This window comes from Armigeres subalbatus, chromosome 2 (assembly GCF_024139115.2).
Source record: "Armigeres subalbatus isolate Guangzhou_Male chromosome 2, GZ_Asu_2, whole genome shotgun sequence".
Classification (NCBI taxonomy): domain Eukaryota; kingdom Metazoa; phylum Arthropoda; class Insecta; order Diptera; family Culicidae; genus Armigeres; species Armigeres subalbatus.
The window spans coordinates 59,972,698-59,986,451 of NC_085140.1; the positions used below are offsets into that span (position 1 = coordinate 59,972,698).

At 47.1% G+C, this 13,754-nt stretch overlaps 1 protein-coding gene across 4 annotated transcripts in view; it reads left to right on the top strand.

The window, feature by feature from the left end:
• The window catches only part of LOC134208728 (uncharacterized), a 67,516-nt gene extending 57,820 nt beyond the window's left edge, over window positions 1-9,696 (top strand). For all 4 annotated transcript variants that reach the window (XM_062684566.1, XM_062684567.1, XM_062684568.1 and 1 more), the window contains one exon: window positions 7,796-9,696. In XM_062684566.1, the coding sequence (XP_062540550.1) occupies window positions 7,796-8,052 (257 nt within the window). In that variant the 3' untranslated portion in view covers window positions 8,053-9,696. The remainder of the gene's footprint in view (window positions 1-7,795) is intronic.
• Window positions 9,697-13,754: the final 4,058 nt, after the last annotated feature.

Here is a 13,754-nt window from a genome sequence, read left to right on the forward strand (position 1 = left end):
TCATTAATAAAGACAATAAAAAAAAAGTTTTTGGTATTATTCCTTTGGTATTTTACCTCTTATGCAGGGCTAGTTCATAACAGAGTATGGCTAGTTCATAACAGAATTAGGTATTATCTAGCCAATTTCTCCTGCTCGGGAATTGAGGTACTAATAAGTACGAGACACTGAAGACGACCTTACTGTTGAGGACGAAATACGTATATGTTAAAGTTATCCAGTGGTGGAATTGACCAAATCATGTTCGATCCCGCACTAATTAATTAACATATTTTGACGTTAGCTTTCTCAGTTCTATTTAATCAGGACGGCTAGTTTGGCATAGCCCAACGTTTCGGTCCCGTGTTCTGGACCTTTTTCAATGGATAGCTAGACTGCCGTTCTACACATAATTGTCCCATGTACATAGGAAATCCCAGCAAACATGGGACAAATATGCGTATGACGGCAGTAGAAACATTAAACGTTTTATAACATGGACACATTAACATGAACATTTGCATAAACATATGCTGTCGACGAACTCTCGTTACATACGGAATGAATGCCTTAACTGGGTAGTTGGAGGTTCTTGTAGTTGCCTAATATTACATTTTTTTGGTTTAGTTTAGCCAGATGCTAGAGCGATTAATTAAGATGCTGAGTGAAAGCTCTTGAGTATTCATTTTAGCTATGTAGGTTTTCTTTTAACCTGCGCTTAATGAGGAAGCGTCATTATCCCTATAAAGAAAAAAAAATCCCTATCCTAATTTGCATGCAAACTTGAAACGGCTTGTGCTAAATCAGTTGTAATCCACATGAGCTCGAATTTTCAGAGGACACTCAGAACATGATAAGGAATCAGATGAGCGCAGTGGAGCAAAATCGATTTTTGAACCACCCTAGTGGGGCAGCAGAGTCACCAATACGAGAGGGTATATTCTCCAGGGCAGCAGGGTCTATGTCCAAGGGCTTGACGATCCCTCCCCAGGCGAGTTGTGGGGCTTGCCTAGGAGGTGGTGGGGTTTGACAGTGGCCCCTGTTAAATCCCTATAAAAAGCTGCATGTATCCGCAAGTAGGCCCCACCAAAGCGACCGTTTGCCGCTCAAAGCGCACAAGCCCAAGTCCTGGTGTCAGGTGGGACACAAAACAGACCTGACACGACGGCCCTCCGACGAGACAGGAGGTTTGCGCAGGCTAAATAAGCCGCCTGGAAAACCAATAATTACGAACAATATAAGAGATAATACGACTCGATACAATCGGCAACGATCTAGGCGACGAATAAGGGATCACGATTGGAAGCTTTGAACATGGAACTGTAAGTCGCTAGGTTTCGCAGGTTGCGAGAGGATGATCTACGATGAATTACATCCCCGCAACTTCGACGTCGTGGCGCTGCAAGAGATTTGCTTGACAGGACAGAAAGTGTGAGAAAGCGGGCATCGAGCGGCTACCTTCTACCAAAGCTGTGGCACCAACAACAAGCTGGGAACCGGCTTCATAGTGCTGGGTAAGATGCGCCATCGTGTGATTGGGTGGCAGCCAATCAACGCAAGGATCTGCAAGCTGAGGATTAAAGGCCGTTTCTTCAACTATAGCATCATCAACGTGCAGTGCCCACACGAAGGGAGACCCGACGTCGGGAAAGAAGCGTTCTACGCACAGCTGGAGCAGACATACGATGGATGCCCACTGCGGGACGTCAAAATCGTCATCGGCGACATGAACGCACAGGTAGGAAGAGAGGAAATGTATAGACGGGTCATCGGACCGGATAGTCTGCACACCGTAACGAATGACAACGGCCAACGATTCAAGAACTTCTCAGCCTTCCGCGGAATGGTAGCCCGAAGCACCTTCTTTCCCCGCAAAAATATCCTTAAGGCCACATGGATATGACCTAACCAAGAAACGGAAAACCAATTCGACCACGTTCTAATCGACGGTAAATTCTTCTCCGACATCACGAACGTCCGCACTTACCGCTGGCGAATATTGAATCCGACCACTACCTCGTTGCAGTATGCCTGCGCTCAAAACTCTCGACGGTGTACAACACGGGCGGCTACAAGACGGTAGACTAGCCCAAGGATACGCGCAGCAGCTGGAAGTGGCACTCCTAACGGAAGAGCCGCTATTGGTAGCACCGCAACCGCTGCATTTGGCACGGTGCTCCCGGACTAGAGAAACGATTGGTATGACGGCGAATGTGGAAGTGGAAGAGAAGAATGCAGCCTGGGCGAGACTGCTGCAGCACCGCACGATGGCAAACGAGGCACGATATAAACAGGCGCGGAACAGGCAAAACTCGATTTTCCGGAGAAAAATGCGCCAGCAGGAAGATCGAGACCGTGAAGAGACGGAGCAACTGTACCGCGCTAATAACACACGAAAGTTCTATGAGAAGTTAAACCGTTCACGTAAGGGCCACGTTCCACAGTCTGAGATGTGTAAGGACATTAACGGGAACCTTCTTACGAATGAGCGTGAGGTGATCCAAAGGTGGCGGCAGCACTACGAAGAACACCTGAATGGCGATGTGGCAAACGAAGATGGAGGTATGGTGATGTACCTGGGAGAACGCGCGCAGGACAAAATTTTAACGGCTCCGGATCTCCAAGAAATCCAGGAGGAGATTGGCCGGCCCTTGGGGTTGACCAACAACCAGGAGAGCTATTTAAACACGGTGGTGAGGCACTGTCTAGAGCGCTGCACTGGGTCATTACCAAGATTTGGGAGGAGGAAGTTTTGCCTCAGGAGTGGATGGAAGGTGTCGTGTGTCCCATCTACAAAAAGGGCGATAAGGTGTTTTGTAGCAACTACCGCGCAATCACATTCCTGAACGCCGCCTACAAGGTACTCTCCCAAATTTTATGCCACCGACTAGCACCAATTGCAAGGGAGTTCGTGGGGCAGTACCAGGCGGATTTTATGGGCGATCACTCCACCACGGACCAGGTGTTCGCCATTCGCCAAGTAATGCATATATGCCGCGAATACAACATGCCCACACATCATCTATTCATCGACTTCAAAGCCACATATGATACAATCGATCGGGACCAGCTATGGTAGCTAATGCAAGAACACGGATTTCCTGATAAGCTGACACGGTTGATCAAGGCGACGATGGATCGGGTGATGTGCGTAGTTCGAGTTTCAGGGGCATTCTCGAGTCCCTTCCAAACCCGCTGAGTGTTACGGCAAGGGGATGGTCTGTCGTGTCTGCTATTCAACGTCGCTTTGGAAGGGGTAATACGAAGAGCAGGGATTAACACGAGTGGTACAATTTTCAATAAGTCCGTCCAGCTATTTGGCTTCGCTGACGATATAGATATTATGGCACGTAACTTTGAGAAGATGGAGGAAGCCTACATCAGACTGAAGAGGGAAGCTAAGCGGATCGGACTAGTCATCAATACGTCAAAGACGAAGTACATGATAAGAAGGGGTTCAAGAGAAGACAATGTGAGCCACTCACCTCGAGTTTGCATCGGTGGTGGTAGAAGAATTTGTTTACTTGGGCTCACTGGTGACTGCCGAAAATGATACCAGCAGATAAATTCGGAGACGCATAGTGGCTGGAAATCGTACGTACTTTGCACTCCGCAAGACGCTCCGATCGAATAGAGTTCGCCGCCGTACCAAACTGACAATCTACAAAGCGCTCATTAGACCGGTAGTCCTCTACGGACACGAGACCTGGACGATGCTCGTGGAGGACCAACGCCTTGGAGTTTTCGAAAGGAAAGTGCTGCGTACCATCTATGGTGCAGTGCAGATGGCGGACGGTATGTGGAGGAGGCAAATGAACCACGAGTTGCATCAGATGTTGGGAGTACCATCCATCGTTCACACCGCGAAAATCGGAAGATTGCGGTGGGCCGGGTACGTAGCCAGAATGTCGGACAGTAATCCGGTGAAAATGGTTCTCGACAACGATCCGACGGGCACAAGAAGGCGATGTGCGCAGCGGCCAAGGTGGATCGATCAGGTGGAAGATGTCTTGCGGACCCTCCGTAGACTGCGTGGTTGGCGACGTGTAGCCATGGACCGAGCCGAATGGAGAAGACTCTTATATACCGCACAGACCACTTCGGCCTTAGTCTGAATAAATAACAATAATAATATTCTTCAGGATGCTCTGGCGAAGCTAAAAGTACGACTGTGCAATGAAGGCTTAAGAACATTTCGAAGAGACGGGAGGGAGTCTATCATCGATGTCATGTTCTGCAGTCCTTCGTTGATGGCGAACATGAACTGGAGAGTTAGCGAAGAGTACACCCATGGCGATCACTAAGCGATTCGTTATTGTATTGGACAACGAAACCCTGCGACAACAGTGACGTTGAGTGACCGTTAAGCAGAAGTGAAAGACGATATCCTTCGACAAGGACCTTTTTGTTGAGGCACTTCGATCGGACAACAGTTTCGAGAACGTTGATGCGGCCGAACTGATAAGAAGGATGGTAACGGCTTGGGAGCCTAGGAGCAATCGGCGTCCAGCCTACTGGTGAAACGAGAGGCTCAGTGCGCTACGCGCTGCTTGTCTCGGATCCGGGAGGTGGACACAGAGAGGACGGACGGACAGAGAGAGAAAAACGCAAGGCGGCGTTCCGGGAAGCTAGAACTGCATTGAAACGGCAATCAAGATTAGCAAGTCAGATTGCTACAAAGAGCTATACCGAGAAGCAGACGCCAATCCCTGGTATGACGCGTACCGCGTTGTAATGGCGAAGATCTAAGGCCCGTCGACGCCAGCTTAAATGTACCCAGTTATGCTGAAGGAAATCGTGGAGGGTCTCTTCCCGATGCACTATCCGACTACGTGGCCACCGATACCATACGGCGAAGAAGACGCAATTTCCAAGAGTCGGAAAATGAAGAAAGCACCCGGTCCAGATGGAATACCAAACATGGCTCTAAAAGCTACGAATTTGGCATATCCGGATATGTTCAGAACGATACTCCAGAAGGGCCTGGACGAGGGTAACTTTCCATAAATGTGGAAGACCCAGAAGCTGGTACTGCTGCCAAAACCAGGGAAGCCACCGGGAAAACCGGCTTCGTACAGACCTATATGCCTGATAGAATCAGTTGAGAATCTTCTGGAGAGGATCATCCTCAACAGACTGACGAAGTGTATGGAGGATGAGCGTGAACTGTCAAACATGCAGTTTGGATTCCGCAAAGGAGTATCGACAGTGGATGCAATCCGGACAGTGCTCGAGAGTGCTGAGAAAGCGTCCAAACAGAAGCGAAGAGGAGATCGATACTGCGCAGTGGTTACGGACGTAAAGAACGCGTTCAACAGTGCCAGCTTTGAAGCCATTGCCGTTGCGCTGCACAGAATGCGGGTTCCCGAATATCTTTGCAACATCCTAAAGAGCTACTTCGAGAGCAGAGTCCTGATGTACGATACGACACGAACGAAGGCCGACATGTTCCTCAGGACTCCATACTCGGCCCCACTCTCTGGAACGGGATGTATGATGGAGTCCTGACACTGCGGCTGCCCAGGAAAGTGGAAATCATGGGTTTTGCAGACGACGTGTCATTAACAGTGATGGGCGAGACACTCACAGAAGTAGAGGCGTATGTGACAGAGGCGATAGTCACGATCGAGAGCTGAATGAATGGAGTAAAGCTACAGATAGCTCACCACAAAACGGAGGTGCTATTAGTCAGGAGGTGCTGCAAGGCGGTCGAGCGGATGGAAATCGTCGTCGGAGGACATGCGATTGCTTCGAAGCGATCACTGAAGCACCTGGGAGTGATGATCGACTACCGGCTAAATTTCAACAGCCACGTTGAGTCGTTGACTACACCTGTGGAAAGTCGGCGAAAGCAATGAACGCAATAGCGGTTCAAGAAGCAGCACGAGGCGTCTACTAGTTAGCGTCTCGTCATCGATATTGCGGTATGGGGCTCCTGCCTGGGGCAATACACTGCAAATCAAGCGGAACCGGGAAAAGCTGAAAAGTGTGTTCCGGCTGATGGCTATACGAGTTGCAAGTCCGTATAGAATGATATCGTCGAAGGCAGTATACGTTATCGCCGGGATGATACCAATTTGCATCACCATGGCGGAAGAGATCGACTGTTACCAGTGGAGAGACAACGAAAACATGAGAAAGGTGGCGAAAATTCGTTCGATAGCGATGTGGCATCAGGAGTGGGACAGTACGGAGAAAGGAAGATGGACCCACCGGCTCATTCCAAATTTGTCGACGTGGATGAACAGAAAGCATTCTACCTTCTTCCTGACGCAGTTCCTGCCGGGCCACGGATGCTTTCGGAATATTTACACCGAAGTAATTCACAGTTATGTCCAGAATGTGGGAATGTTGAAGAGACGGTGGAGCATGTGGTGTTCAATTGTTCGCGGTTTGCGGATATCGCAGAGCGAATGTGTCACGAGGAAGACACGTGGACTTCGATAAGCAGAGTTGTGACGCAAATACTGTCGGAGCTGCAGCGTAGATGGAGGCGAGATCAGCGAATAAGTGCTAGTTCTGGGGAGTATTCAGCGCAGTGTTTGGCTTCGGGTCGTCGGGGTGAACCGGAAGCCTTCTGCCAACCGGAATCGTCGGACCAACATGCACTCGAACAGCCAACCTGTTGAAGAAAGCGCTTCGGGTATCTAGGGCACCCGAGGACGATGTCGGCGTAATGCGCGAAAGCGTCCCCAGCGATAACCGCCGGTAGTCGGGGCACCATCAGTGCGAAAGTTTCTTCAACCGGAACTGGTGGACCACCCTCGACGCTGGGGGAGTTAGGAGGATTCGAGTCAGGAAGTTTGGTTCATGACCGTCGAGGGATCGAGACAACGTTGTAGTGGAGCAGTGGATCAGCCAGCAAGTCGGCGAACTAGCATAAGCTAGGGGCCGAAATTTTAGAAGAAATGCATGCCCACAGAAATTGGACGGATCTAGATCAGCGGCGATTTGTACGACGGAAAGTTTCCAATCTAGTCAGTGATAACCACAAGGATGCAGATAAATGGAGGGAACTACCAAGGTGACCAATAGTCCAATTCACACAGATCGGCTGATATCAGACCTGGTGAGACGGAAGCCAGTAGTCATTGCAGCAGACTTTAATGAGTGGGGTAGTATATCCAGAGAGACTTAGGGAAGCTACTGAAGCAATTCGGCTTTCGGAGAGGAGGGTCTATAATGGGCGCCAATGAAATGATGGCACTGCAGGGGTGGCCATCGAATTTAAGTGATACAGTATCCGTTTCTATGCAGTGATACCGTTTGACGTGTACAATGCCTTCGACAGTACTTGCTGGGCGGATATCGCGAACTCGTTACTTCGGTATGGGTGTACCGGTAGAACTGTGCAAGATCCTGATACTGATCTACGAGACAGATGAAGGCTTGGCTAGCGTCTCTATCACGGAAGGTGTCCCGCAGGGATCAATGTGTGTCGCTCCTATTCGCGTGACTAATATCGAGTTTGCATCGGCCTAGCAAGCAAAAGAACTGGTTCTATAAATGTCAAACCGACTCTGCTAGTTCTCGAACATATTAACTGATCCTAGATTAACTGCAACCCATTTGATCTATCTCGTTGAGAAGCGCAACAGAAGCTGTAACTGACCTATTATTAAGGTCACTCCTGACAGAATCCTTTCAAAGTGCTCGCGTTTGTAATGTATGCAGAAACATCCAAAAACAGTGAATTGCAGTTGGACGGCACAACTTACGATGAAGAACTATGATTCTCTCAGTTTTTTTTTAATAAAAAAAAATTCTCTAATTACTGTGAACCTTAATCCGACTTTTTAATATCTAATTCCCACAGGCATCGCCGTTACCAACGCTAGCGGTCGGCCATACTCCAGCATCAATGGAAGCGTCCAATCCGTAACAACCACCATGACGACTATGTCCAACGGTTCAACGGTCGGATCCGGTTCGGTCAAACGAACACCGTTACGATCCAGTCTGAAGAAACCACGACCGCCCAATTCAGATGCGCTGGGAATTCGGAATCCGGGCTACTCAGAAAACGGTACCGTTAAGAAGGTGCGTATTCAAACGGGAAGCACAGATGTTTGAGGAATCGTTCTGAGGAAGGTTCATTGAATCCGTATAATGTAAAGGAAGCCAGGGCAAGACAAACGCGTCCGTCCATCAGGAAAAAAGAATAATCAATAAGAAAATAAATCTCGACAAGATGATCTTTATTTACTTAAGCCCTATGCAAATCATTAGGTCTGATATAAGTGTTATTTAGTCGTAGACTATATGATTTTTTTTGTTGAAATTGTCACTTGAAAAGTACTGATTGTAAATAGCACAACTTTTGAATTCAAAAAGACGTACTAGAATAAAGCAACAAAACGAATCGAATTACCTAAATCAAACGGAACGCGCAATAGAAGCGTAGGGCAGTCGCTGCTGTAGTGATATTTGCCAATTTATTATTTATGAGTGTTAACCAGAAAAGTTATGGGCAACAATTTATTGTAAACTTAAGTGCACTTCAGCGTTGCCTTTGCGCGTGAAAAATCACTAAGAAATATATGAAATACATCATATGTAAGTTACATGCACTTATATGTGTGTGCAGTGCAGAGTCAATGATTTGAAGCAGTATTAAATTCAGCCTTCAGCCAGCAAATATATTGAGGAACTCCGATCAGGAAACGAAACAATATTGAATCTCTATTATAACATCTTCAGATATTAATAAGAACTGTCGTTAAAATTTCATTTCCTTATTTAGCAAAACATTGTAATCGAATTTTTACCGTTTTTCAAAAGGTTGTTATTTTCTCATTTGCTTTGACAATGTGTTAGACAAAATTTAAAACGCATAGAACCCATTCGTGTTACAATTATATTATTATCCATTCCTGCTCGGGATGATTTCACGTAGCAAAGACCGTTAACACATTAAATATTTACCTTAGGCAAGTACTTCGACTTGCATCCCGTCGAATACTGTGTTGCAATGTACAATCAGCCCTTTGTGACTCAAGTTTGAAAGGAATCTATATGTAGTTAGTTTCTACATTCTGTAATGAAAATTCGCGGATTTTGTTTCTCATCTAACGTTAAAAATGTGTTGCCTCTCGATAGAAAAACGGTGCCTTTTTATTTCGTAGGGTGTATTTCCCCATACGTGCTCAATACTGGAAGAATCACAAAACTAGAAAAACGCAAATCTGCTTTTGATTCCTTTGTTTTAAATAGGATTGATATAAGAGCCATGAGATAAAGAACCGGAACAGATACATCGGGACATGCAGAACACAGTAACAAGTGCGATGGGTTGATTGTTCATATGCACTGGCGTATCGCTCAGAACCACAATAAGCATTCTTAACCATTACCTGCTAGATTTTATTAGTTTTAGTCCCAATAGTCTTCCGCTAAAATTTTATTAAGTCCAAGTATTTTTTTAATTTTATGGTAGCTGATGTATTTTCTAAGTCTACGAATATAAAAAGTACTTCTTAATAATGGTATGCACTCGAAACCATCGAGTAGTGTTGTGAAAGTAAATCAATCCGTCCATATACATCAAATTTTGCGCATCAAATTGGGTTTAGAATTTGATTTTATTGATTTTACAAGATGATTTATAGTTTTTAATTTGAATGAGTACTGTGATTCATTAAAAATGAATTGTGTAACGTAATGCGAAACAAGAATGAAGAAAACAATAAACGATTGTTACTAACAGTGTACAAGAAAGATTTTAATAATGATGACAGCCTTGTGTATATTTTAAGAATGCTCCCTTTTTAACCCTTTATAATACTAAGGACACACCTATGCAGCCGTCATACGCATATTTGTCCCATGTTTGCTGTGATTTCCTATGTACATGGGACAGTTATGCGTATAACGGCAATATGGTACTTGTACTATAGGGCACTGCACGGAAACATATCTTTCTCTTTCGTTCCTCATATATTTTGACGTTTACTGGCCTTGTTATTTTCAAATTTCTTTGCAGCGAGAAAGAGACAAAGCAGTCCGTGCAGTGCCCTATGGTACAAGAGAACAAGAAAATTATTCCAAGACTACTTTAATAAAGAAAATAATTGGTATGGTACTCATTTCAAGATTCTTGTACCATGGTACTTGTACCACCAGTGTGTCATTAGTATTCATTTCATTTTCATTTCATTTATTTAGTTAACATCTAAACAGATAACACTGAATCAATAATTTGACGCCACAATGCACGGTTCGAGGCCGCATCTCTCCATCTTCGGATACGCCCCACGCTCGCCAAGTCGTTCTGCACCTGGTCTGTCCATCTCACTCGCTGCGCTCCACGCCGTCTCGTACCTGCCGGATCGGAACCGAACACCATCTTTGCAGGGTTGCTGTCCGGCATTCTTGCAACATGTTCTGCCCATCGTACCCTTCCGGCTTTAGCTACCTTCTGGCTGGGCCGGATGTAGCCGGAAGGAGGCCCCGGGGCCGGCGGTATGTAGGGGCGCCAAAATTTACAAAAAATGTTGGTTTTGGTACATAATATTTGTGGGGGCCCGGGGCCATGGCCCCCCCGGCCCCCCCATAAATCCGGCCCTGCATACTGGGTTCGCCGTAGAGTTGGGCGAGCTCATGGTCCATTCTTCGCCGCCACACACCGTCTTCTTGCACACCGCCAAAGATGGTCCTAAGCACCCGTCTCTCGAATACTCCGAGTGCTTGCAAGTCCTCCTCGAGCATTGTCCATGTTTCATGTCCGTAGAGGACAACCGGTCTTATAAGCGTCTTGTACATGACACATTTGGTGCGGTGGCGAATCTTTTTCGACCGCAGTTTCTTCTGGAGCCCGTAGTAGGCCCGACTTCCACAGATGATGCGCCTTTGTATTTCACGACTAACGTTGTTGTCAGCCGTTAGCAAGGATCCGAGGTAGACGAATTCCTCGACCACCTCGAAGGTATCCCCGTCTATCGTAACACTGCTTCCCAGGCGGGCCCTGTCGCGCTCGGTTCCGCCCACAAGCATGTACGTTGTCTTTGACGCATTCACCACCAGTCCAACTTTTGTTGCTTCACGTTTCAGACGGGTTCTGCCACCGTTCTGCCACCTTTGCAAATGTTCGGCCGACAATGTCCTTGTCATCCGCGAAGCAAATAAATTGACTGGATCTGTTGAAAATCGTACCTCGGCTGTTACATCCGGCTCTCCGCATGACACCTTCTAGCGCAATGTTGAACAACAGGCACGAAAGTCCATCACCTTGTCTTAGTCCCCGGCGCGATTCGAACGAACTGGAGTGTTCGCCCGAATCTTCACACAGTTTTGCACACCATCCACCGTTTCTTTGATCAGTCTGATAAGCTTCCCAGGGAAGCTGTTCTCGTCCATAATTTTCCATAGCTCTACGCGGTCTATACTGTCGTATGCCGCCTTGAAATCAACGACCAGATGATGCGTTGGGACCTGGTATTCACGGCATTTTTGAAGGATTTGACGTACAGTAAAGATCTGGTCCGTTGTCGAGCGGCCGTCAACGAAGCCGGCTTGATAACTTCCCACGAACTCATTCACTAATGGTGACAGACGACGAAAGATGATCTGGGATATCACTTTGTAGGCGGCATTAAGGATGGTGGTCGCTCGAAAGTTCTCACACTCCAGCTTGTCGCCTTTCTTGTTGATGGGGCATATAACCCCTTCCTTCCACTTTTCCGGTAGCTGTTCAGTTTCCCAGATTCTGACTATCAATTTGTGCAGGCAAGTGGCTAGCTTTTCCGGGCCCATCTTGATGAGCTCAGCTCCGATACCATCCTTACCAGCTGATTTACTGGTCTTTAGCTGTTGGATGGCATCCTTAACTTCCCTCAAGGTGGGGGTTGGTTGGCTTCCATCGTCTGCTGAACTGACGTAGTCATCTTCTCCGCTGCCTTGACTTTCACTGCCTGTACTCTCAGCGCCATTCAAATGTTCCTCATAGTGCTGCTTCCACCTTTCGATCACCACACGTCCGTTCGTCCGTCAAGATGCTCCCATCCTTATCCCGGCACATTTCGGCTCGCGGCACGAAGCCTTTGCGGGATGCGTTGAGCTTCTGGTAGAACTTGCGTGTTTCTTGAGAACGGCACAGCTGACCCATCTCCTCGCATTCCGCTTCTTCCAGGCGGCGTTTCTTCTCCTGAAAAAGACGAGTCTGCTGTCTCCGCTTCCGTCTATAACGTTCCACGTTCTGCCGGGTACCTTGCTGCATCGCGACCGCCCGCGCTGCGTCCTTCTCCAGAATCTGTCTGCACTCTTCGTCGAACCAATCATTCGTCGACTTCGTCCCACATACCCGACGTTGTTCTCCGCTGCGTCGTTAATGGCTGCTTCAACTGTATTCCAGCAGTATTCGAGCTCACCCTCTTCCGGCAACGCTGCGTCGAGATGCTGCGCGTATGCAGTGGCGACATCAAGTTGCTTCAATCGCTCTATGTCGTACCGCGGCGGTCGTCGGTACCGAACATTGTTGATGACGGATAGTTTTGGGCGCAGTTTAACCATCACCAGATAGTGGTCAGAGTCGACGTTAGCGCCACGATATGTCCTGACGTCGATAATGTCGGAGAAGTGCCGTCCATCAATCAGGACGTGGTCGATTTGTGATTCTGTCTGCAGTGGTGATCTCCAGGTGTACCGATACGGGAAGCTGTGTTGGAAGTAGGTGCTGCGAATGGCCATATTCTTGGAGGCGGCGAAATCAATTAGTCGTAGGCCGTTTTCGTTCGTCAGCCGGTGTGCTCTAAACATCCCAATAGTCGGTCTAAACTCCTCCTCTTGGCCAACCTGAGCGTTCAAATCTCCTATGATGATTTTGACGTCGTGGCTTGGGCAGCTGTCGTACTCACGTTCCAGCTGCGCGTAGAATGCGTCCTTATCATCATCAGTGCTTCCGGAGTGTGGGCTATGGATATCAACCCGCAATCTCTCGTTGATCGGCCACCACCCGATCACGCGCCTTTGCATATCGCCCATCACTATGAAAGCTGTTCCCAGCTCATGCGTGTTGCCGCAGCTCTGGTAGATGGTATAATTACCTCTAAACGTTCGCACAATTGATCCCTTCCAACAAACCTCCTGCAGCGCTACGATGCCGAATCCACGGTATCTACCGGACCAAACAAGGTTTTTGCAATGTCCTCATCGCCGGTATACACCCAATCTGGTTCATTAGGCATATGCGCATCATGCAAACCCTGTTTTCTTGAATGCGAGTTGCTCAAGGTACTCCGAAACGTTCTGGAGTTCTGGCTACGGTATTTACCGGATCAATCAAGGCTTTGGCAATGCCCTCATCGACGGCATACACCCAATCCGGTTTAATAAGCACATACGCATCATGCAAACCCAATTTTCGTGAATGCAGGATCTTCAAGGTACCTCAAAATATTCTTCAGTTTAGTTCATAGTATTTACTAGATCAATCAAGACTTTTGCAATATACTAATCATCGGTATTTACCCAATCCAGTGTAATAAGCATATGATCCAAATTTCCATAATTTCACTCTTTAAGGCAGAAATAGCAAAATTCTGATTCTAGTAGGGGGTCCGGTCCACTATTGGTCATTTTACCCTATAGAAACAATGCTAGAAAAAAAACAGAATCTTAACTCTGAGATGAAGAATCTTCGCGGAGCCTTGAGGTTAACAACTTGATATGATTTACAATCCTCTGAAAACTCAGATATGAATATGTACATTATGTGGAAGATTTTTGATTTGAAAAATGTATTGGAGGTAACCACTTTCCCTTCGATGGGACTCGAACCA